This window comes from Eretmochelys imbricata, chromosome 7 (assembly GCF_965152235.1).
Source record: "Eretmochelys imbricata isolate rEreImb1 chromosome 7, rEreImb1.hap1, whole genome shotgun sequence".
Taxonomy (NCBI): domain Eukaryota; kingdom Metazoa; phylum Chordata; order Testudines; family Cheloniidae; genus Eretmochelys; species Eretmochelys imbricata.
This window is the reverse complement of record NC_135578.1, coordinates 24,206,974-24,230,182: the sequence shown is the minus strand read 5'-3', so window position 1 is coordinate 24,230,182 and position 23,209 is coordinate 24,206,974. Positions and strand designations below refer to the sequence as shown.

Sequence of the window (23,209 nt, the reverse complement as noted above, 5' to 3'; positions counted from 1 at the left end):
GGGTCTCTCACGTGGTCCCATTAGGGACCGTATGCACAGGAGGGTACATGGGCCTTTTATAGTCCCCACGTCCAGGCCCAGCAAACTCAGTGAGTGCGTCGCTCCTGAAAGCGAGCACAGATAGAGCTAGCAAGTGCAGACGGGAGCTGGACATCCTTCTCGCTCCCCACAGCACTGCTCCCTGCCTCCGCTTTGCAAGTACAGACATGACCGGGGATCCACAAGTGACTGGTCTGAGCCCATCACACTGCACTTGTGACCTCAGCCGCATTTGAATTGCTTACTCCAAAGATAGACGCAAACATGTTCATCCTGGCACGCTGAGCCCATCCCATTGCAACGCTGTCCAGCCAGAGTAACGACCCTGGCTCCCTGAGCTCTCCCAGGCCCCTGATTCCTCTGTCTCTTCCCCACACAGTGCTCAGCATTGACCGCATGGAGAACCACACCCACGTCCGGCAACGCTATCCCCGCTACCACAGCAGCCTTTTCCGGGGGCAGGCCATGTGGGACCCACACACCCACGTGGTGCTCCCGCTCTCAGTGCTTACACCCCCCAAAGTGGAAGGTAAGTGAACGGCCTCCCTGAGCCCCAGGGAATGGCCCTGGTGTACTGGCTGCCTCCCCAGCAGGCTCTGTTGGGCCTCTCTTCATGCCCTGCACTGTATTCAGTACCGTCTGCCCAAGGGACAAGCACTGCATGCGGGGTAGCTGGTGGGGGGACATGCAACTGCCAGATCCCCAGCCTGGGCTGTCTCCAGGGTCTGTCAGAGACCACCTGTATGTCTTACCCCAAAGGCTGCTGGCACCTCTTCCTGGACTAGAGGAGAGAGCTCCTCACTTCCTGAGCTGGGAGGGAGCATCCCATTGGTGCTCTGTCCTCCGGGCCCACAGAAGCTGGGAGCCTGCTGCGCCCTTGCAGGGAGTGTCTAGAATTGCTTCCTGGCGATCTCTGGGAATAGCACCGAGTGCTGGCCTTGGGAGGCCGCCATGATGCAGGGACCCTGCAGATGGTATCCATGTCTTAGATGCCTCCCACAATGGGAGAACTGCTATGGCCCTGGACTTCTCTGGACTCCTCGCTGCAGCCCTGGCAAAGATGGATGGGGCTTTGTACAACTTCCTTCCCAAGAGACACCGTTGCGTCCCTTATGTAGTGCCCAGCCCTGGTACGTGGCTCATGAGCCATGGCCACGGAGATGGCCAGTGGCACCAGGCATTTCCTTCCCCTTGGCCCTACACTCTGCCTCAGACCGTTGTTACAGGTGCCTTTTCTGACCCAAGCTCTGCCCACAGCAGCCGCCACACCCATGAGCAGGGAAGTGAATGACACAGTGGAGAGCTCTTCCCCAAAGCTGACCCTCCCGGAGCCTGAGCCTGCCGTCACCATCATCATCCTCATTATCTACCGCACCTTGGGGGGGCTGCTGCCAGCCCGCTATCAGGTGGATCGCCGCAGTCTCAGGTACTTTTTCACCCTGCCAGGACATGCACTCTCTATAGAGAAGGCAGCAAGCAACTGGGTACTGCCAGTTATGCAGGTCTGGGGTGCGGGACTTTTCAGGGTTCCAGCCTGGCTCATCTAACTGTGCGCAGTGGCCTGTTTGGAGGCTGGGGGCTCTGTCCGGAGCTGGTGTCTGCAACAGTGAAACCACTAGCACAACTGGTCCTGCTTGGCCCCCCCCGTGTTGGCAGCCTTCTAAAAGAGGACAAGGACTGGATGGGCCACAGAGGATGAACTGCCCTCTCCCCACGGCCTAAGGCAGGGCTGAGGCTGGGTGGGCAGCATGCAGCATGCAGCCTGTCCTGTAGCAGCGGATGGGTTTCAGGCTGTCAGTCCAGCCCTTGTCAGCCCCCTGGCATTCTCTGAAATGCCAGGCAGGTCTGGGCGGCTGATGGGCTGAGTGACGAGGCCCTTGTCGTCTCTTGCAGACTGCCCAAGAACCCCGTCATGAACTCCCCCATAGTGAGCGTGTCCGTGTTCAGCAACCACACCTTCGTCCAGAGCACTTTGGACACGCCCCTGGTGCTGGAGTTCCGCCTGCTGGAGACGGCCAACCGGAGCAAGCCCCTCTGTGTCCAGTGGAATCATTCCAGCCAGTAAGTGCCCAGCCTGTCTGCGTCATGCTCCAGGCCAAGATTCTCACTAGCCCCGGGATCATTCACTGCTGCAGCTTTCGAGAGGTTTAGTAAAAGAAACTGGAGAAGTTAACTAGTTCCCTGACTCTCCTGAACCATCCTTGTTTCTGTGTGCTGGGGCAGAGCTCTGTCACATAGCCCCCTTGCTAGGACAGAAGTGGGGGATCACCAGGGTGGTGGAACTGGCCCACCAAGGTGCTGCCTTCTGGCACATTGCACTGTCCCAACTGCTGAGGGCAGAGGTCACCAACTTCAGGCAGCACTGAGTAGATGCTTCAACATCCAAACATGGAAACATCCTGTTACATCCTGCCACCTTAGGAAGAGTAGAGAACCTGTCCAGGCAGCCAAAGAACCTCTGAGCAGCCTGATGCTCTGCAGGCTGCTCCTCACCTATGCACCCCCGGACCCCCCAGGGCCTGACAGGAGATGTGATTTTGAAGACCTGTTCCTTTGAGATTTCTCTGTGTTCTCTTGTGGCTGCAGGACTGACCCTTCCGGCTTCTGGACAGCAAGGGACTGTGATCTCGTGTTCAGAAACACCACGCATGTGCGCTGCCAGTGTTCCCAGTTTGGCACCTTTGGGGTGCTGATGGATAGCTCCCACCGGGAGGTAACCCTACCTCTGCAGAGGCGGGAGTGAGGGGAGGAAGGAGCGGGAAGGCTGGGGGTGGGTGGCGGGGAATACGCAGTGGTGAAAACCAGAACAAGAGGATGTATTTCCATGAGGTTGTGCTGGACACACCATGGACAAGGAGCAGAATGGAGCAGGCCCTAATGCGGTGGGGACCACGATCTAAACGCTGGATAGATCTAATCTATCCAGAACATTCAGGGTAGAACTCTGGGTTACACAGGTGCAGACAGTGCCCACTGCAGAAATGTAGCAGAAAATCCCAGGCTGCTTCTCCCATCCAATTCCCAGCCGGAGGGAAAGACCGTTGAAGCCAACACACGCTCATGCTTTCTTGCCTGACTCTGTCTTTTGTCTTTGGCTTCCATCTGCAGCAGCTGGAGGGTGACCTGGAGACCCTGGCCATTGTCACCTATTCCTTGGTGTCTCTTTCTCTTGTGGCCTTGCTGCTGACCTTCTCCTTCCTGACATGTCTGAAAGGCCTCAAGTCCAACACCAGGGGCATCCACTCCAACATATCTGTCACCCTCTTTTTCTCCGAGCTGCTCTTCCTCTTGGGCATCAACCGCACTGAAAATCAGGTAAGGGGAGGAGGAAACGGTCCTGAGTGCAGCTGGGTGGGATGGCGTCGTCAGACCGGGGAGACCTAGAGGGTAGGAAGGAGGCCCAGGAGAACAGAACTGTTGGGTGAATGCAGCAGGAGTGTAAATGCTTTGCTAGTTCAGTCTCCAGTGTTTCATATTTTGACCTAGTTTGAATGGTGCCCCTGGGAGTCTTGCCTAAATCAACCTGAGCGCTGGAATCATCCTGCAGGATGCACCCTCCTGGGTTCATTGGGACGCATGGGGGAAGAGTGGGAGATTCCCCCAGGGAGGAATCTTCCCCCTAAATCCTCTTTTCGATGTAATCCAATCTTTTCTTTCTAGTGTTTCATACCACACTCCTCACCATGGAATCCCAGCCCCTTTTAGGGCCCTGGCACCAGCCATAGCGTTGGGTCGTGGTGCCAACTCTCAGGCACAGGGCAGTAGGTTGCAACTTAGGACAGGCTGTTGCTAATCAAGAGAGGCCCATATCTGACGGGATGATGAGCTCTCTCTCCTGGAGGCTGTAGTGCATCCAGCTCAAAAGTGAGGTGACTACAGGAGATTCTCCTGCAGCACCAATGGAGGAGCTCCTGGATCTGAGCTAGGTCTTTGGTTCAAGCCCCAGAAGTAACAGAGTGTTCCCCACATCCCTGAAGAACAAAAGGCATCACTCAAACCACCTACCCAGTGGATATCGACATGCGTGTCGGAGAGGGACATGAGCAGGGTTATGAGGCTGCTTGGTTTGGATGTGGGCTTTTTGGGGTGGGTTGTTCCAGGGTTTGTTACTGACTGTGGATCCAGACTGTGGATCTAGCCCCTTTCTAGGAGGTTGGGAATCAGCAGCTTAGGTCAGGGGCATGCAACAGAGATACAGGAGTCCCACAAGCCAGCTCCCTGCTGGGCGTAGAGCAGAATGGGGATGTCAGAAATGCTCTGGGGGTGACTCTGCTGCAGTAAGGGAGATTGCCAGGCAAGGGAGGGCCTTTCCCCTTCCCCAGCTGGATGGGCTGTCCACTCTTTGAGTGGTGATTTGCTCCTTTCAGTTCCTCTGCACTGTGATTGCCATCCTGCTGCACTACTTCTTCCTCTCCACCTTCGCCTGGCTCTTCGTGCAGGGCCTCCACATCTACCGCATGCAGACCGAAGCCCGCAACATCAACTTCGGAGCCATGAGGTTCTATTATGCCATTGGCTGGGGGGTGCCTGCCATCATCACCGGTGGGTACCGCACGCTGGGCAAAGATGCTTGGGAAGACAGGTTCCCTCTCTGAGGGATGGGGGGAGGAAATGGATAAAGCTTGCTATAGCATGGAAACTCCTTGGCCTTGGGCGATGCCAAAGGCATTGATATCAGAAACCCCATTTGGTCAAAGAGGCATGGGCCTCAGGCATGGGCATGGGCCTAAGAACTTGTCTCCTTTCTGATTCCGTGGGCATTGGCCAGCCTGAGTGTCTGGTGGGGGAACGTGTGTGGAGGGGATGTATGTGCATGTCTGTGGGCATCCATATTTGCCACTGTGTGTGTGTTTGTGCTGTATGGGTCTAGCCAGGAGCAACACTGCAGACAGATTCTAGACCACGGAGATACAGTCAGTGAGCTACAATATGTACAGGAGTTATCTGGGTCAAGGCAGCGATGAAGACACTATGCATTTATACCACTCCTAGTGTTTGACGTGGTAGGTGCCACAGCAGAGGGTGTGCTGTAGTTTTCTGGTGTGAAATGTCTGTGGGGTTTAGAAGCCGGAGTCTCACTCCTTCAGAAGAACCTACAAGGCTTCTCACCCTTTCTGGCCTGATGGCCATGAAGCTCCTGCCCTTCTAGGATTCACAGCATGAGATGCAAATGTTCTTTGGCTAATCATCTCGATCCATTTCCCAAGGTTCATCACCACTGAGGTCATGTGTTCCTGGCAGTAAATGCCCTGTTGTGGGGCTCTGCTGAGGTGGACATCTTGAGACAGTGAGGCATAGGACACAGACCTCACAAAGTAGGAGAGTCAGCTTAGCCATTGCTAGATATTTCTATTGCTATGGCAACTTGGCCAGAGTCACTGGCAGGAACCGAGGGGAAGGAGGAGCACTAGACGGGGAGTAAGGAGACATGGGTTCTGTCCCAGCTCTCTGTGGCCTTGGGCAAGTCATTTCTCCTCTGTACTGCAGTCTTCCCCATCTGTAAATGAGAACAACGATACTGCTCTCCAAGGAGCGTTCTGAGGCTGCATTGACCAATGTTTGGTCTCTGCTTTGAGATCCTCTGGTGGAAGAGGCCATAGTGGAAGTGCAAAATGATCCCAATGTCTCCTAGGTGGCTGTGTCATGGAATTGACCTTTCCCTTTTCTCCCCCCCAGGACTGGCCGTTGGCTTGGACCCAGAGGGCTATGGTAACCCAGATTTCTGCTGGATTTCTATCCACGATAAGCTGGTCTGGAGCTTTGCAGGCCCCATTACTGTCGTCATTGTGGTAAACTCCTCCCGTGTTTATACCGTGTCCCGGCCCACCCCACATGTCCTCCCCTTCTTTGCACTCCATGTGTCTGCTGCCTTGCCTTCTGCTTACCTTCCCCTGGTTTCTACTGCCTCTTCCTCTTCTCATTGCTGTCCCTCCTGTATTTATATTTCCTCTATCCCTGGAGCTTTGCTCCTTTCTCCTGTGCTCTCTTCCTCCCACGGGGCTTCCTTTCTTGTCACACGTCCCCAAGCCCAGGCAGCAGTATGTAGCCCAGAGAAGTGGGGCTTGTGTAGAGCAGGCAGAGGAGGAGGTGGATGAGTCCAGGTCTGCACAGAGTTCAGCTTCCCAGGTACAGGACCTTGTGGAGGCACATGATCGAGACACCAGGACTGGAGAGAGTGAAAGCCTCAGTGTAGGAGCAGCAGAGCAGCATCTAACCACTCTCTGTGCTTTCAGATGAACGGGGTGATGTTCCTGCTGGTGGCCAAGATGTCATGTTCCCCAGGCCAGAAGGAGACCAAGAAGAAATCAGTTCTGTGAGTATTGATTGGCCAGGATCTCAGTGGAGGGTCTGCTGCTCTGATCCCTCGCACAAATATCTGAACTTCCCTCCCTTCCCCACAAGCCATCCCCTGCTTCATCACTGTCAAAATCTGCCTGGCCTCCCTGTTACCCGGATTCAGCCTAGAAGTTGCCTGCCATTACTGCTTCTGTTGCCAATATCAGTCGCTTCTCTAACATCCGTCCTTTTCTCTTATCCCCGCTCCCACAGCCCCTTCCTGACAGGCCCCCACATCTCTCGTTATTCCTCTCCAGTCTGTCTATCTGCCCTCTGCTGAAAGGTGATTCCTCTCCCACTCCTCTGTCCATGTAAGTCCCCTGCTCAAACCCTATCACTGGCTCCCCATCACCTGCCATTTCCGCTTCCTGTCCCTGTATCCAGGGCTCCGATCCAGCCTCCATCTCAGTGCTTGTCTCTTGTTCTCCCCCTCTTGCTGCCTACACTCTTCCCAGCCCTCCTAAATGCCCCTTCTGCATCTTCTCCATGCATGCCTTCACTGCTTTCTTCCAAGCCACCCCTTAAGCCTCCCCTGAGCCCAAATGGTCACCCTGGGGTCTGAACTGTCCTGTCTGTCTCATCCAGAAGAGAAGCTCCTTGGGGCCAGGGCCGTGTCTTCCTACGTGCTTTGTCAGTGCTCAGCTAGTAGTGATCTGTCCAGACTGGGTGTGGGCCCACAAGGTGGAGACGTACTGCAGGGAGTGTATTGTTCCGCTGTGGTGCTGGCGCGTGGTGTGGGGAGCTGGTGGCTCAGGACAGGAGTGTACTTCCCCTCTGTCTCTGTCTCTGAGTGATAGACTGTAGATTAACAAGAGATTCTAACCTCTGCGTCCCTGTCTCTGTCTGTGTGTGTGTATCTGTCTGCCTGTCTCTCTCTCCAGCATGACGCTGCGAAGCTCCTTTGTTCTGCTTCTAGTTATTAGCACTACCTGGCTCTTTGGCCTCTTGGCTGTCAACAACAGTGTCCTGGCTTTCCACTACCTCCACACTGTCCTCTGCAGTCTCCAGGTAACTCTCCATCCAGCCTGCCCCGGAGGCCAAGCAGCAGCTCTGCCCCTCCCCTCAGGGGAGCATCTCTCACTGGTGCCTTTGGACAAGGAACAGTGATGGGAAAATTTAAACAGTGGAAAGGCAGGTTAAAGGGAAACCAAACAGACAAGAGGAAAGATGGAAAGCAGTAAGCTGGAGTCTGATGGCACCCACTCTGCAGAGTTCACCTGAGCTTCCTCCAGCTTTTCTATGCTACCGTCCCCAGCCCGGCCCTGTAGCCTTCCTGGAGCTCCCCTGTGCTCGACTCCATGGCCCAGCCCAGCCCAGCCCTGGAGCTCCCCGGCTCTCCAGCTCCCCTGTGCTCGGCTCTATGGCCCAGCCCGGCCCTGGAGCCTTCCTGGAGCTCCCCTGCTCTCCAGCTCCTCTGTGCTCTGCTCCATGGCCCAGATCAGCCCTGGAACCTTCCTGGAGCTCCCCTGCTCCCCTGTGCTCTGCTCCATTGCCCAGCCTGGCCCTGGAGCTCCCCTGCTCTCCAGCTCCCCTGTGCTCGGCTCTATGGCCCAGTCTGGCCCTGGAGCCTTCCTGGAGCTCCCCTGCTCTCCAGCTCCCCTGTGCTCTGCTCCATGGCCCAGACCAGCCCTGGAACCTTCCTGGAGCTCCCCTGCTCTCCAGCTCTCCTGTGCTCTGCTCCATTGCCCAGCCTGGCCCTGGAGCTCCCCTGCTCTCCAGCTCCCTTGTGCTCTGCTCCATGGCCCAGACCGGCCCTGGAGCCTCCCTGGAGCTCCCCTGCTCTCCAGCTCCTCCCCAGCTCAGACCTGCCTTGCAGTATTACAGCAGCTCCCATGTTTTATTCTTTCCCCTTCAAGCACTGCTGTACACTGAGCTTTTACTCAGCAAGAAGGTTTATTTTAGGAAAGCAACACAAAACAGATTCTTCCAAACATCTCAAATCCCCACCTGCTGATGGGCTCTGTCACTCACATGCATGTGCACACGCACACACTGACTACACCTGCTGACAGACTCTGCCATTCACACACATGTGCACGCACGCACGCAAACACTGACATACCTGCTGATGGGCTTGCTTTCTGTCATGCCTCTCTGGTATGCATGCCACAGAGACCAGCTGAGGTTGGTGCACACTTCAAACACATTGCAGACATTAACCCCTCAGCGCCTCGAGCTTCCCCCGGCCAGTCACCCTGTGGGTTTGGCCCTCAAGAGCCATCCCCCTTCATTAGGAGCATTACACAGACAGAGGGGTTCCCTTAGAGCAGCTGCCCTCCAGCAGTGACTGTGCCCCTCTGTTCTGTCACCACTCTCCTTCTCTGCTCACTAATCCACGGGACATTCTGGCTTCCTTTAGCTAAAGCCCTGTGCTGCCCTGGAGCTCCTGATTTCAGGGACCCTCCTGCTGCTCCGCTCACTCATGAACTGACTGCCCCCTCTAGTGGTCATTGTCCACGTTCGCCTTCTCATTCTATAGCCTAGCTCAGCTGTTTTCAACCTTTTTTTATTTGTGGACCCCTACAAAATTTCGAATGAAGGTGAGGACCCCTTTGGAAATCTCAGAACCCCCAGGGGTCTGCAGACCACAGGTTGAAAACCACTGTTCTATGGTAACCTTTCTATGTTCTATGGTAACCTTTTGTGGACCCCTTAGACATAGGGTAAAACCACTGCTGTAAAGGAGCAGAGACCTGCTGCACCAAGAAGAGACTTCAGTTGTAAGCCCAAATGAGTTGGTCCTTATGATTTAACAATGCCCCTTCTGAGCCAGCCCTGCTCTGGGACATAATGGGACAATAATGACCATCTTCAGAGGAGTTTTCATAAAATGGATCAGCAAAGTGTTGGGCCTATATTTGAAGTGGATGCACAAGGGCTGCTGGGTACTGCATGCAGGGGAAAGCTAACAGCCACCAGCACCCACTGTTTGAGCTACCATCCCAAGCTTTCTCTGTATAGCCAATTATCCCCCATCACCTCCAAAGCCAAGGCCTGCTAAGGCTCCTTGCTGTCACTGTGTCCCCCTGCTAGCAGCAGTGGGCCTGGAACCTCTGCTTTGTGCCCTCAGACTGCTCCCTAGTCACTGCGCACACAGCACAGAATCAGAGCTGCCTAGCCAAGTCCACTTTCAGTTTTCCTCTTCCACTTACCCCATCACCCTTGGCAGCCACTCTCCTCTCTCCTCTTCAATGCCACTGGGCCCAGGAGCTTGCAGCAAGCAGGCCCTCCTTGTAAGACTCTGGTGGCCCAGAAAGCAGCTAGGTCAACCTTGTGAGACCAAGCTCCTAGCACTGAGTCATTGTGCTGGCTGGAGCGTATTCATGTTAGTAACTGTCTGTAGCCCACAGCTCTGTCAGTCGCTAGCAATTCTACCCCAGAGCAGACACACTGGTTCCTGAGGGAAGAAACTGGTTCAACCATTGCTGGGCCTCATGCAGCAGGTGGGATAGCATGGCAGGCACCTGTTCCCCTCCACCAGAGACCTACAGTGAATTTGGCCAGCAGGAAGCACTCTCCAAGGGGGAGCCGCTTGTCCCTTCCTCTGTTACAGGCTAATGAGTCATGAGTCTGGTCAGCACAGAAATGCCTCCACTCTGTGGCCCTGTTGCCCTATCAGGGGTCTAGATGCAGCACTCTGCACTATGCTGGAGGCCTGGGTGTGGTGTAGACGTGACTGACTGAAACACAAATAGCTGGATGCAGTGTCAGGCAGTGCGATTGAGGAGAGCTGACTGACTCTGTTAGCACACTCTTGAATGGCCAAACTCAGCCTTCAGCACTGCCCCATTGCCAGGAAGAGTGGAAGTGAGGGCTCCCGGCTGTGCTGAGTGTTTCCCTTCCTTCCTCACTCAGGCTCACAGCCTCTCTTCCCCTCCCTCACAGGGCCTGGCTGTGTTGGTTCTGTTCTGTGTCCTGAATGAAGAGGTGCAGGAGGCCTGGAAACTGGTCTGCCTTGGCAAGAAGAGTCAGGGCGAGGAGGCAGCTAGATCTGTGCAGGTGGGTGTAGAAGGGCACTGCCCCAGCAAGCGAGCCCAAAGGCAAGGGCCTTCTCCGCACCTGAGCCTGCACTCTGCCTGAGAGGGAATCCCTCTCTGGGCCCACCCTCCCCACCAAGCATGCAGGTTAACTAGTCCTTTCTATCCTAAGAACATAAGAATGGCCATACTGGGTCAGACCAAAGGTCCATCCAGCCCAGTATCCTGTCTACCAACAGTGGCCAATGCCAGGTGCCCCAGAGGGAGTGAACTTAACAGGTAATGATCAAGTGATCTCTCTCCTGCCATCCATCTCTACCCTCTGACAAACAGAGCTAGGGACACCTTTCCTTACCCATCATGGCTAACAGCCATTAATGGACTTTACCTCCATGAATTTATCCAGTTCTCTTTTAAACGCTATTATAGTCCTAGCCTTCACAACCTCCTCAGGCAAGGAGTTCCACAGGTTGACTGTGCGCTGTGTGAAGAAGAACTTCCTTTTATTTGTTTTAAACCTGCAGCCCATTAATTTTATTTGGTGGCCCCTAGTTCTTATATTATGGGAACAAATAAATAAACTTTTCCTTATTCACTTTCTCCACACCACTCATGATTTTATATACTTCTATCATATCCCCTCTTCGTCTCCTCTTTTCCAAGCTGAAAAGTCCTAGCCTCTTTAATCTCTCCTCATATGGGACCGGTTCCAAACCCCTAATCATTTTAGTTGCCCTTTTCTGAACCTTTTCTTATGCCAATATATCTTTTTTGAGTTGAGGGGACCACATCTGTATGCAGCATTCAAGATGTGAGCGTACCATGGATTTATATAAGGGCAATAAGATATTCTCCGTCTTAGTCTCTATCTCTTTTTTAATGATTCCTAACATCCTGTTTGCTTTTTTGACTGCCACTGCACACTGCGTGGACATCTTCAGAGAACTATCCACGATGACTCCAAGATCTTTCTCCTGATTAGTTGTAGCTAAATTAGCCCCCATCATATTGTATGTATAGTTGGGGTTAATTTTTCCAATGTGCATTACTTTACATTTATCCACATTAAATTTCATTTGCCATTTTGTTGCCCAGTCACTTAGTTTTGTGAGATCTTTTTGAAGTTCTTCACAGTCTGCTTTGGTCTTAACTATCTTGAGCAGTTTAGTATCGTCTGCAGACTTTGCCACCTCACTGTTTACCCCTTTCTCCAGATCATTTATGAATAAGTTGAATAGGATTGGTCCTAGGACTGACCCTTGCGGAACACCACTAGTTACCCCTCTCCATTCTGAAAATTTATCATTTATTCCTACCCTTTGTTCCCTGTCTTTTAACCAGTTCTCAATCCATTAAAGGATCTTCCCTATCCCATGACAACTTAATTTACATAGGAGCCTTTGGTGAGGGACCTTGTCAAAGGCTTTCTGGAAATCTATGTACATTACGTCTACTGGATCCCCTTGTCCACATGTTTGTTGACCCCTTCAAAGAACTCTAATAGATTAGTAAGACATGATTTCCCTTTACAGAAACCATGTTGACTTTTGCCCAACAATTTATGATGTTCTCTGTGTCTGACAATTTTATTCTTTACTATTGTTTCAGCTAATTTGCCCGGTACTGACGTTAGACTTACCGGTCTGTAATTGCCTGCTCCAGGAGGTCAGTGGGAAAGACCTCAGCCAGACAGCCACCCCATAGCCGGGTCCTAGCCCCTCAGGCCATGTCTGAATTCATGTACTGTCATGTCCCTGGGAGCCCTGTGCCTCCCGAAGAGGCTGGTGGGACCCTCGCCAATGAAGGAAGAGATCCCCTTCACGGTGCCTGAGACTGGAGACTCCTGAATGGACACAGGCCACCCCCACCCTTTGCAGTGTTGGGCAGGGAGAGAATCTCGAAACCCAGCTGCTGCAGTCTTCCTAACAAATTCTCCATGTGTCTCTTCCTTGCCAGGGCCCCAATGCCTATAATAACACGGCCCTGTTTGAGGAGAGCGGCCTCATTCGCATCACCCTGGGGGCCTCCACCATCTCCTCAGTCAGCAGCGTGCGCTCAGCCCGCACCCATTCCAGCCAGAGGGGCTACCTCAGGTAGGAAGCAGCCAGAGAAAGAGGCATCTGGCTGGCCACTGGCTCACAGCCACAGCTGAGAAACTACAGACATGGAGGGGGATGGGAGTGGGGCCCACCATGGAATGGAGAGAGCATTGCCTTCTTCTGGAAATGCAGGTGTCACCTCCTGGCCCTTCTGGACCATTGCTACCGATGCCTCCTCTGCTATGACCTTCAATCCTGACACTCCCCACACAGCTCTGCTGACTTACATCACTCCTGACCCACTACAGACCCTAGTTACTCCAGTCCTGAGCTCTCCACAGCTCTGCCAGTGCCCCCCACTCCTGCCCTGCAGCATTCCTTGCTGTTCCAGTCCCTCACACCCCCTCCCCCCTGCAGGGCTGTTGACCTCTCTGCCAGGCACAGATATGAGTATGGGAGATGAGAGGAGAGCACTCCTTTACCCCAGGACAGGGACAGGTGCTGCCAGGTGAGGACTTGGGGTCTGAGCGTTTTTGCCATGTGTGTTTCAGAGAGAATGTGATGGCGCGTCAGGGCTCAGCCTTGGATCATAGCCTGCTTGGTCACACCGGCCCCACGGACCTCGATGTGGCCATGTTTCACCGTGATGCAGGGGGAGGTAAGGCTGAGACCCAGCCGGCTCACCCCTGGGACCTGCCTGTGCATGTGAGAAGGCTCCCTGCTGCCCAGAAGCTGCCCTAGCAAGTGGCATTTCCCACATTAGTGAGCAGCCTTTGCACACTGAGCACCTGCCACTCCCAGCAGCCTCACTCCAACTCCTGAGTACGCTCAGCCTGTGGGGAGGAGGGAGTGTCCAGGGTCACTGAACAGAGCCCCCCTTGGGCCAATTATTTTCCCAGGGTGAAAACAACAGCACAGGCCTCCCAGGATGCTGGGGCCCTGGCTTCAGCTAGGCAATGTCCAAACACAGGGTCTGTGTTTTGTGCCAGTGGAGTGCTAGATTGGGGGGATATAACCCCGGGACACTAGCAGGCAAAACCCCAAAACCAAGCTTCCTTCCTTCCCTGCCCTGCTCAAAAGCCATCCGATTGCCCCCATCCCCACTGCTTCCATCCTGCATGTGCCCCGGCAGACCAAGACTCTGACTCAGACAGTGACCTTTCCCTGGATGAGGAGCGCAGCCTTTCCATCCCGTCGTCGGAGAGCGAGGAGAACGTGCGCCTCCGGGGCCGATTCCAGCGCCAGTTCAAACGGGCAGCGCACAGCGAGCGGCTCCTCACCAACCCCTCCAGCACCACTCCCAAAGGCAAGGACTTCCCAAGAGCCCTGCCACGGGCTAGGGGCCCACCTGGGAGCCACCACGGCCACCTGGGTCTAAGCAGCTTGGGAGGGAGGGAGCATGGGGGGACCAAGCTGAAGGTCTCCCACAGAGCATGTTTCCAATGTAGCTGCTGTCTGATGCGATGCAAGGTCTCCCAAAGGCAAAGGTCCAAGGTCCTGGGAGCAGTCCCCATTGGCAGGGAGGGGTTAGTACCACCTGGAGATGCGGTGACTCCAGCAGAGGCAGGGAAATTGCCTCATCCCTCCCATCTGCTGGTTCTGCTCCTGCAAGCCCCACAGCACGTTACTGGTGGTTAAGCAGCCCTTGGGACTGTATCCCAGTGAGTATCGTAGCAGGCCCTGCTCTGTTTACAACTCGGGATAACTCTGATGCCCCCCCTCCCCCGTTATGTTGCACTGTTCTTCTCCAGATGTGGATGGCAATGACCTGATGTCCTATTGGCCAGCGCTGGGCGAATGTGAGGTTCACCCCTGCTCTCTGCAGAAATGGGGGTCTGAGCGGAAGCTGGGCTTTGACATCAACAAGGATGCTGCCAACAACAACCAGCCAGACCTGGCCCTGACCAGTGGGGATGAGAACTCCCTCACCCAGACCCAGCGCCAGAGAAAAGGTAACTAGACTCAGAGCAGTCAGCCTAGTGCTCCCTTGGTGGGCACATATCCAGCTGCCAGCCAGCACAGTGTCCCACTGGCTGCACCCCCAGAGTCTCCCCATGGCCCCTACCTGGCACACCCAGCATCTGCCTGGCAGTGCTGGGCTCGGCAGACTCATGGTGTTGAGCAGAGCAGTCAGTGAATCCTTTGCCTGACGCTGGAGAGCCACGTCGCTCCCCCGAGCACTCGGATGTCATGGGGGACAGCATCCAGGTGACTGTTGCTGACAGGTTGGCAGGCCGCATTAGAACTGTCCTGTCCTTGTCCTGGACAGTCTGTTCATTGCCCACAGGGAACAGCAGGCTCCTGCGGCTCTCAGCGGAGGTAACACAGGAGCTATTATGGAGACGCTTGGTTCTTCTCTTCTAAATCTTTTATTCAGCTACAAGCTCTAGCCCCGGTGGCTGGGACAGTTCCCAAAGCAAACAGGGAATGTAACAGTGGGCTTGGCAGTCAATCGACAGCTGAAGAATAGCTGCCCTTTGGGCCAAGGCCATAAGTAACTGCACTGAGAAACAACAGGCTGCAGGCAGGAGAGTGCAGACCAGTGCTGAGCTGGCCATCCACCCGTAGTCAGAAAGAGGGGAGAGAGCCTGAGAGGCTCAGAGAGAGCGAACGTGTAAGGAATGGAGACAAGGGGGAAATTTCCCTTGGCTGGACTGGAGCTATAACTTCCCCTACATGTTGCCAAGGGACAGAATGGGAGGCAGTCTTGGTAATGTCTCCTCTGCTGTTTTAAGCCAAGAGCGGCTTCTCCTCATGTCTAGTAGACTGGGACATGCGTCCATTGTGGAGGTGAGGTGGTGCTGGGCCACATGGTGGTGTGATCTTGAAAGCTTTGCAACATGCAAACACAGGTGGCAGTTTCCTCCATCCTGGGGTGATCTCGGGGAGGAGCAGGGCCGCCCAGGCTGCCAAGCCGAGTTCTTTGTCCTTGCTTTCTTGCAGATAGTGAGGAGGGTTGTTTGTGCTGTCACAGAGATTCTCTTCACTTTCTGCTTTGTTTCTGTACAGGGATTTTGAAGAATCGCCTCCAGTACCCTCCAGCTCTGCAAGGCTTACCATCCGTTGGCAGAATGACCAATGAGCTTTCATGGTACAAAACATCCACCCTGGGTCACAGGGCTGTTCCTGCTGCCTCTTATGGCAGAATCTACTCTGGTGCAGGCAGCCTCTCTCAGCCAGCTAGCCGGTACTCTTCCCGGGAGCAACTCGACCTGCTGATGAGAAGGCAGATGTCCAGAGAACAGCTGAGCAGGAACGACGCTGGGGAATACTTGGAAGCTGTACGCAGCAGGCATGGGTCCAGGGAGGAACTAGACACCGTTCTCAACAGGCCTGGATCAAGGGAGCAATTGGACACTATCCCTAGTAGGCATGGGTCTAGAGAACATCTGGAAAATATACCCAGTAGGCATGGGTCTAGAGAAGACTTAGATACATTAGCTTCCAGGCCTAATCAGAAAGATCATGGGAATACACTACCCAGGAAGCGGGATTCTAGAGACCATCTAGATACTTTACCCAGTCAATTTGGCTCAAGAGAACTACTAGACTGTGGGCCAGTAAGAGAGGTCTCTAGAGAGTGGCTCAACACTTTGCCTAACAGGCAAGTATCTAGAGATCGAGTGGACACTTTACTAAGTCGAGACATTTCTCGAGAACAATTAGATCTGCTTTCAGGAAGACAGCCTTCAAGGGACCAGCTAGCGTTAGCTAGACAAACTTCAAGAGAGCAGTTGGACTTTTTATCCAGAAGATCTAATTCCAGAGAGCACCTGGATACAGTGCCTAGTAGGCATCCATCACGGGAAAATCTGGAGTTTTTTTCTAGAAGACAGCTGTCCAGAGAAAATCTAGAACCACTTTCTAGAAGGCTTCCTTCTAGAGAAAATTTAGAACCTCTGTCTAGGAGACAGCCTTCTAGGGAAAATCTGGAAGCAATCCCTAGCCGACATCCTTCCACTGAGCAATTAGATATCCTTTCTTCCATCCTTGCTTCTTTTAATTCTTCTGTCCTGTCCTCTGTGCAATCCTCCAGTACTCCCTCTGGCCCACAGACCACAGCAACTCCTTCTGCTGTGCAGACTTCCTCAACGCCTTCTGTGCTGTGCCCGTCACCACCTCTCTCTGCTACATCCCACAGTATCTCTGAGCTGTCGCCAGATTCAGAGTAAGTATTTCCACTTCTCCAAGGCAGCTTTTGGGTCAGTCCAGTCCATGCTGTGAGTTAGCCAGAGGATAGTTTGTATCTTCTAGCCACTTGGTTGCTCTTTCGCCCCTGGTTTGTGTGGTAACTGAGTATTACCACCTGATCTGAAAGCACAAAGCTTCCTGGTGAAACGGGATCAACCCCCATAGGATGAAACTAGGTCCTAAAAGTACCTACTGGTTGTGATGCTCTGTAGTACCCCGTCGCACCGGTGCAATGGGTGGAAGTGCTAATGTCTCTAAAGGGGCAGCTGTCCCATGGGGCGCCCCTATGCTCCTCTGGCACCTGAAGATGCTGGGGCTTAGCATCCATCCTGGCACACGTTCTGGGTACTGAGAGAGGGGAAGTGGCTCTGAGCTATGCGTTTTAGAATGCATGGCAGGGTACAGATCTGTCTGTTGCCTTCAGCTGTACATGGCACAGGCACTTGGGTGAATGGGTATGGCCAAGGGAAAAGATCTGTATTCTGTTTCTTATATGTGCCTGGCCTGGTCATTGTTCTGGGAGCCACAGCCAGATCCTGCCCTCATCCTTAGCACTATTTATCGCACCAGGAGGTGAGCATGATGCTTTCCCAAGCCCCTGGCCAAGCAGGGAGAGCACAGGGAGTGTCACTTGGGCCTGGGGAGTAAGGTACCAGAGGCTACATTTGTTAATTTTGTTTCCTTTTCCCCGAGAAGAATAACAAGAAGTGAAGGTCATTCCTGAGGGGCCCGAGCTGCTGCGAGAGCGAAGGAAGAAGCAGGGATGATTGCCTGGCCAGACACTTTCAGCAGAGGTTTGGAGTCTCTGGGTGCCAGGCACCTACAAGGAAAGAACTGATGATGGTGGTCAGAGGCCCAAATTCACCCCGCCCTTCCCACCCATCGGTTCTGGAGAACTCGTGGGGGGAGAGTCAGGCAAACCATCTCTGGGAAGAAGCGGTCTCAGGTACCTCTGCACCAGAATGGAGCTGCACTGACCTATCGCCTGCTCAACAGGGCACTCCCAGAGGCGGGGAGAAGTACAACACCATGAGCAAACCCAGGCTGGTGCCGCTGGTTACATATCAAAAGCAAACAGACAGAAATCTTCCTTTCTGAACCATTTCTACACTCTGTGTGTGTGTGTGTGTAAGAGAAAGGGAGAGAGAGAGAGAGAGAGAGAGGGCGGGGTGGGGTTGGCCACAGAAGATGAGGCAGGGGAGGGTTTTATACATTTTGTATCTTTGTAATCAGAGAGAAGAGAATTTCTATGGTTATTTTTACGGAATGTTCTGTTCCCGTTGCTGTGATGCTGACAGTGTTTGTCTTGACAGCGACTCCCAGCTGTGACTAGAGGGGCTGCTGCTGGGCTTTCCACAGTGGGGCTGTGCGTGTGGAAGCCCAGATCCCAGGGAGCGGCTTTCTCCAGGCTTTCCTTTGTGTTGTGTCCTGTCCCCTCCCATCCCATGTCTGGCTCACACTAGTGATCACACTAGCAGACATATGGGACAGAAAGGGTAGCCCTGGGTGAGCACTACACATCCTGACCTGCAGTACTCCCTGCTCTTCCTGCCAACACCCCTGTCATGCTGCCTGTCATGCTGCTCCCAGGGCCAGTCCCACTCTCTCCCAGCATCCTGGATTTTCTAGTCCTGCATATACTGTAGCTCATCAATGCATTTCAGCTCTCAGGAGAAGTCTCCTACTGTCTGAGTGCTGAGGAGAGGCTACCAGTTGCGTCCAGCTGGACTGAGTTTTGTGCTGGGTAGAAGCCCATGTTTGTGTTAGAGCTGTGTTGTGTCACACAGCCATTGTTCGAAACAGGGGCAGAGTGGGAACGCCTGCTGAGTTCATAGGGTTAGAATGCAGGAAGGCAAAGCCGATCTGTGAGAGCTCCTGCCGAATGAAACAAGCCTCTGAGAAGCCTTCCCAAGGAGCCTCCACTCTGCGCCTCTCCCCGAGTGTCCATCTCCAAACGCCCGAGTCCCCAGCAGGCCCCTCTCAGCAGGGAGGATGGGGAAGAACACTGATTTCTGTTAGCCACCATCATATGTGCAGTGTCCTCTTTTTTCCTAGTATTGACTGGAGCAAACCCCTTCCATCCTCACATCCCCAGGAGCCTCTGCGTTACAGACTGGCTCACGGGGAGAGGATGGACACCACTCTCCATGGGAGCTAGATCTACTGCAGAATAGTGGGGAAATTTCTCCTGTGCAGTCTCCCAGAGTGGGCAATTCCCCAAGTCCCAGGTTAGCACCAAGTGGCCCACAGGGGAGGAGAATGGAGATGGGCCCAGCCAGCCAGGGAGCATGGCTGGAGGGCGCTGGCCAGGGCAGCATTGTTGCAATAGAGGAGCAGCCTCTTATCTCCATTTTATACTCCAGTCCCTAGCACACAGGAGCCAGCCTCCCTTGGCCTGTACTGCAGGCTGCACTTTTGTCGGGCACAGATTCCCGTAATAGGCTCATAGTAAGCCTATCCCCTGGTGGCTCCATGTGCATGTCCACGCATGTGCACCCCTCCCCGCCGTCCCAAGGCTCCCCTGGCAGCAGTGGTAGCTGCTCTGTCTGCTGCAAAGGCCCACAGCTCAGAGCGGCCTGAATGTTGAGAGGGAGAGGGCAGCTGTTTTCAACACACTGTAGTTTGACATTTAAGCCACCCTGACGGCTTATCCTTCCACCCCACACTAAAGGGGATGAGGGCTTCGATTATCCCAAGGACTCCCTCGTGCTCCCTGCTATTTTATATGCTGGATTTGTGCTAATTGAACCCGACATGAAAATGGAAGTAAAAGAAAACTTGCCAATGGCCCCCACCTCCCCCCAGCCCTCTTTGACTGGTGTATTGCTGCTGGTTTCCCCAGAGGCACAGGCATTACCTCCCCCTGCCGTGGGCAACAGTCTGTGCCTGGCTGTACTCTCTCAACCACCAATGCCGTCCATTTTGATTGTCAAAAGCAATGTGTTTACTAAAGTGAGCATGGGGTGCTATCTGTCTCTTTCCAGGCTGCAGCCCTCAGTGGCCTCGTGTGTCTTGCTCTGGTTATCACCCACTTAGAGAGTAATGACACCCTATTTACTGCCTTATTACCATAGAACACTGTAGCGTAACGTTGACTCGAATTATGTAATGTTTACACAAGGAGAGTTTTTCCACTGATTGAGCAAACAGGATGGAAGGTGGTTTGCATCCTCTGAGACCTGGCCACCCTGGTGCTGCCGACGCCACCACTAGCAGGAGCCTTGGAAATGCTAATGGTGATTGAAAACTGTATTCTCAAATACACTCCACAGTTGGCAGCTGGTGCAAAGGGCCCGGTGACCTTCCAGCCTGCGGCCTGAGCAAAGTGTGCGCAGAAGGAGGAGAACCTCTGCCTTGGAAGTGATTGATCAGAGCTGCCTCATGGCCTGCGTCTGACGTGAGCAAGGCCCTTTAGGAGTGGAGGAAACGCCCCGCACCTGCCCGGGTTGCATTGCCCACCGCAGCATTGCAGCTCACACATTCACGCTCCTCGACTGGCTGTGGAGACTAGGGCAGCATGCTGCAGCCCCGCCCCCCAAGATGGGCAGATGGGCAAGAGGGCTACACACACCTACTTGTTTACAGAAATGAAGCTCTAATGTGCAGTGGAGCAGAAAGCACAGGCCACGATATTGGCCTTCTGTCTTGAAATAGCAGGTTCTGACAACACTGGGGAATGCAGACTCCCCATCTGTGCTGGTCACCCTCTGGCGCGTTCTCAGTGCCATGTTCCTTTCAGGAAAGATCTTGTTTACACTGTTTCTTCAGGCTGTATATAACCAGGACCTAGAGCTCTGTTTGTTACACTGATTTCTACAACTGCATCTTTCTTCAAATGCTGTTTGTACCGTCCATCCTGTTGTGAGTCCATGGGGATCTGTGCCACTTATTATCACCAAAAAGCTGGGTGGGTTGGCTTGGAACTGGGTTTTGAATGGAACCAATTTTCTGTGGAATTGTTTTTCTGGAGGGGTTGGTTGGATGAATGGTTTGTTTACACTCCAGGGGCATTTGTTCAGTGAGGGATGGCTGTGGGAGATCACAACCCTGTGTTCAGGAGAGACAGGTGCCAATATAGCTCTGGGCTGAAGCTAGCTGACATGGGCAGGGCAGGTTGATTCTGAGACCATAGCCATTAACCCTTAGAACGCTGCTGCTTTCCAGCCTGCCACCCAGGCTATATCGGCACCTCCGAAAGCTCCCCAGAAAACATCCATGCAGAGCTTTCCACGCTGGCTGCACTGCTGAGTGAACACAGCCCCCATCTTCAGCCCTGTCCAACACTAGCCAGCTTGTGACTTTGGGGAGAAGGGCAGGATCCTGCTCAGGCCCGCAGGTGCCTCCCTCTGACTCTTTGTAGATGACAGGAATTCACACAACTGCCTAATGGTGAGCTAGTGACATGTGCCAAAAAAGAGAGAGCAGCAACAATGTTAGCCTTGTGCCAGGCCTTGCTGGCCTTTCCTGTGCCACTCCAACCTGCTGCCTTGCAGCTCAGAATGTTCTGGGGAGGGGAGACCCCCCCCTCCATCTTTGGAAGCTGTGCTTAGCTAGTGACTCTGCAGATTATTCAGCTGTGGAGTGCATCCTCTGGTGGGTTGGTTGTCTCCTCTCCTTTGCCCGGTTTGTTGGCAGGGAGCGGAGAGGCCCACGGGCTCCGTCCCTGGCTGTGTAAAATTGTACCATGAAAGCCCCAGATTTGAAAATAAAATTCTATAAATCAGTCGTGGGCTCCCTCCTGCGTCTCTCTCTGCTCCGGAGTTCAGTTCGTTCCGTCGCTATAGCCATCTACAGCACAGGAGCCCAGCGCGCTCCACAGCCTGTCCGCAAACAGCACCGCTGTGACCAGCCACATCGGGTGTGGAGGGAAGAGACCAGCAGGAACACAGCATGCTGCACACTGGAGTGGGGGAAGGGGAAAATTTAAGCAAGGATGCAGGTGGGAAAGCCCAATTCTGGAGAAATACCCCAAGCTCTTTAATAACTGTGCAGAGGAGACGGGCACATGGGGTTGAAAGTCTGACCCAAAAGACCCATGTACCATACAGTGCATGGACATCAATTAATCTTCCTGGATTAGCCAGCCAGCTGCCACTCTGATCAGCTGGCACAGAGTCTGGGCCCTCCCACCACTCCAGCTGCCCCACTTAAAAGGGCACTATGCAAAAGAAGGGTGGGTGGATGGAAGCGAGAGAGCTTCTGAGTCTGCCTGTGAGTGGGAGGGGATGAGACAGACGGGGGATGTGCAGGCACTGGGGTGTGAGAAGGGAAAAATGGGGGGCACTGGGAGTAGGAGATGTTTGGAGTAATAGCGAAGAGCCCAGCAGTTAATTAGAAAGCTGACACTGCAGCCTCCTGCAGTGCTAGGGCCATATAAACACCTACAGTCCAGCTGGGCCCATCCAGACCCCACAGCCAAACACCCCGGCACCGTAGCAGGGGACAGACTCCATGCCCAAGCTAAAGTTGGTAGGCAGCCCAGCGCCCTTGTGAGATGAATTCAATTGCAGGAGCAGGGCAGGCACTCCGCAAAACTCCCCCACTCAGCTCCCTTGTGCCAAGGCGCACAGCCCATGAATCACGACCTGGAAGCCTTAAGTCAGCAGAACTGTCCTTGGCTGAGCAGGGATCCTGCAGGCAGGATGTGTTCCCAGAAAGCTGGGGGTCAATTTCCCCCTTTTCAAGAGGCATTCGAGCTGGGTGGGTGCATGAGATGTGGGACAATATGCTTTTATCCCTCCGGCAAGCGCAGGCTCCTTGTAACGTCCAGCCCCGCACAGCCATGTCGGAGCTCTGTGATTCCTGCACCGCCAGCCTGTAGTTGGAGAATAGCTTCTCCCTGCACAAAGACAAGTGGCCACAGAGACCCAGAGGAGCCTCCCTTCAGGTTTCTCTTTTCTAGGTCTCCTCATTTGTTGTTCTAGGGCAGTGGTCCCCAACCTTTCTGTGGGAACAGCATATTCCTAGTCCCAGAAGACTGTGGCGGGCACCAGACACCCTGCCGCTGAAATGCAGCAACGCTTTTCGGCGGGCGGCTCTTTGGCGGCCGTGCTCAGTGGCGGCATTTGTCCTGCGGGCGCACACAACTGCCCCGGCAGGTGCCATTGCGCCCATGGGCACCGCATTGGGGACCCCTGTTCTAGTCCATGTGAAGGTGAGGGCCGAGAGCACTGGCCAGGCCATGACAGCCTGGGCAGGCTCTGCACGGCACCTCAGCCCTACTGTGCTTCCCCCACCCCCATCCAGCTCAGCCACTGCCCCAGGCGCCTCACCTGCAGCCCTCTGCTACCCAGTCCTGGGCCCTCCACACAGCCCTGCCCAGGCCCCTTTAGTCTGACCTGCAGCCCAGAGCCTCCTGGCACTGCGAGGGTCTGCTCTGGGCTGAGGGGCCCATACCAGTAAGGGAGGCTCAGTGTGTGATTGTGGGCCAATTCCCCCACCTGGCTCTTTGTGCCACCGCATCCCCCAGAGCCAAGGGTTGTAAAATGCTTTTCTGAGTGGGCAGCATTTTGCACTCACGGGGCCCTGCTGTGAGCAACTCCAGCAGCAGTCAGCCCGAGGGAGCCTCAGGAGTTGAACACATTTGTAGTGACGAGTGGGTACAAATAATATCAGATGGTTCAAAGA

The 23,209-nt window shown here is 54.1% G+C and overlaps 1 protein-coding gene across 1 annotated transcript in view; it reads left to right on the top strand.

Moving 5' to 3' along the window:
* The window catches only part of CELSR3 (cadherin EGF LAG seven-pass G-type receptor 3), a 112,039-nt gene that overhangs the window by 49,649 nt on the left and 39,181 nt on the right, over nt 1–23,209 (top strand). The window contains 16 exon segments of the mRNA XM_077821482.1: nt 419–568; nt 1,285–1,465; nt 1,933–2,100; nt 2,626–2,752; nt 3,148–3,354; nt 4,407–4,581; nt 5,716–5,828; nt 6,273–6,352; nt 7,257–7,383; nt 10,261–10,374; nt 12,309–12,445; nt 12,943–13,049; nt 13,530–13,682; nt 14,143–14,343; nt 15,401–15,757; nt 16,474–16,531. Of these exon segments, the coding sequence (XP_077677608.1) occupies nt 419–568; nt 1,285–1,465; nt 1,933–2,100; nt 2,626–2,752; nt 3,148–3,354; nt 4,407–4,581; nt 5,716–5,828; nt 6,273–6,352; nt 7,257–7,383; nt 10,261–10,374; nt 12,309–12,445; nt 12,943–13,049; nt 13,530–13,682; nt 14,143–14,343; nt 15,401–15,757; nt 16,474–16,531 (2,455 nt within the window).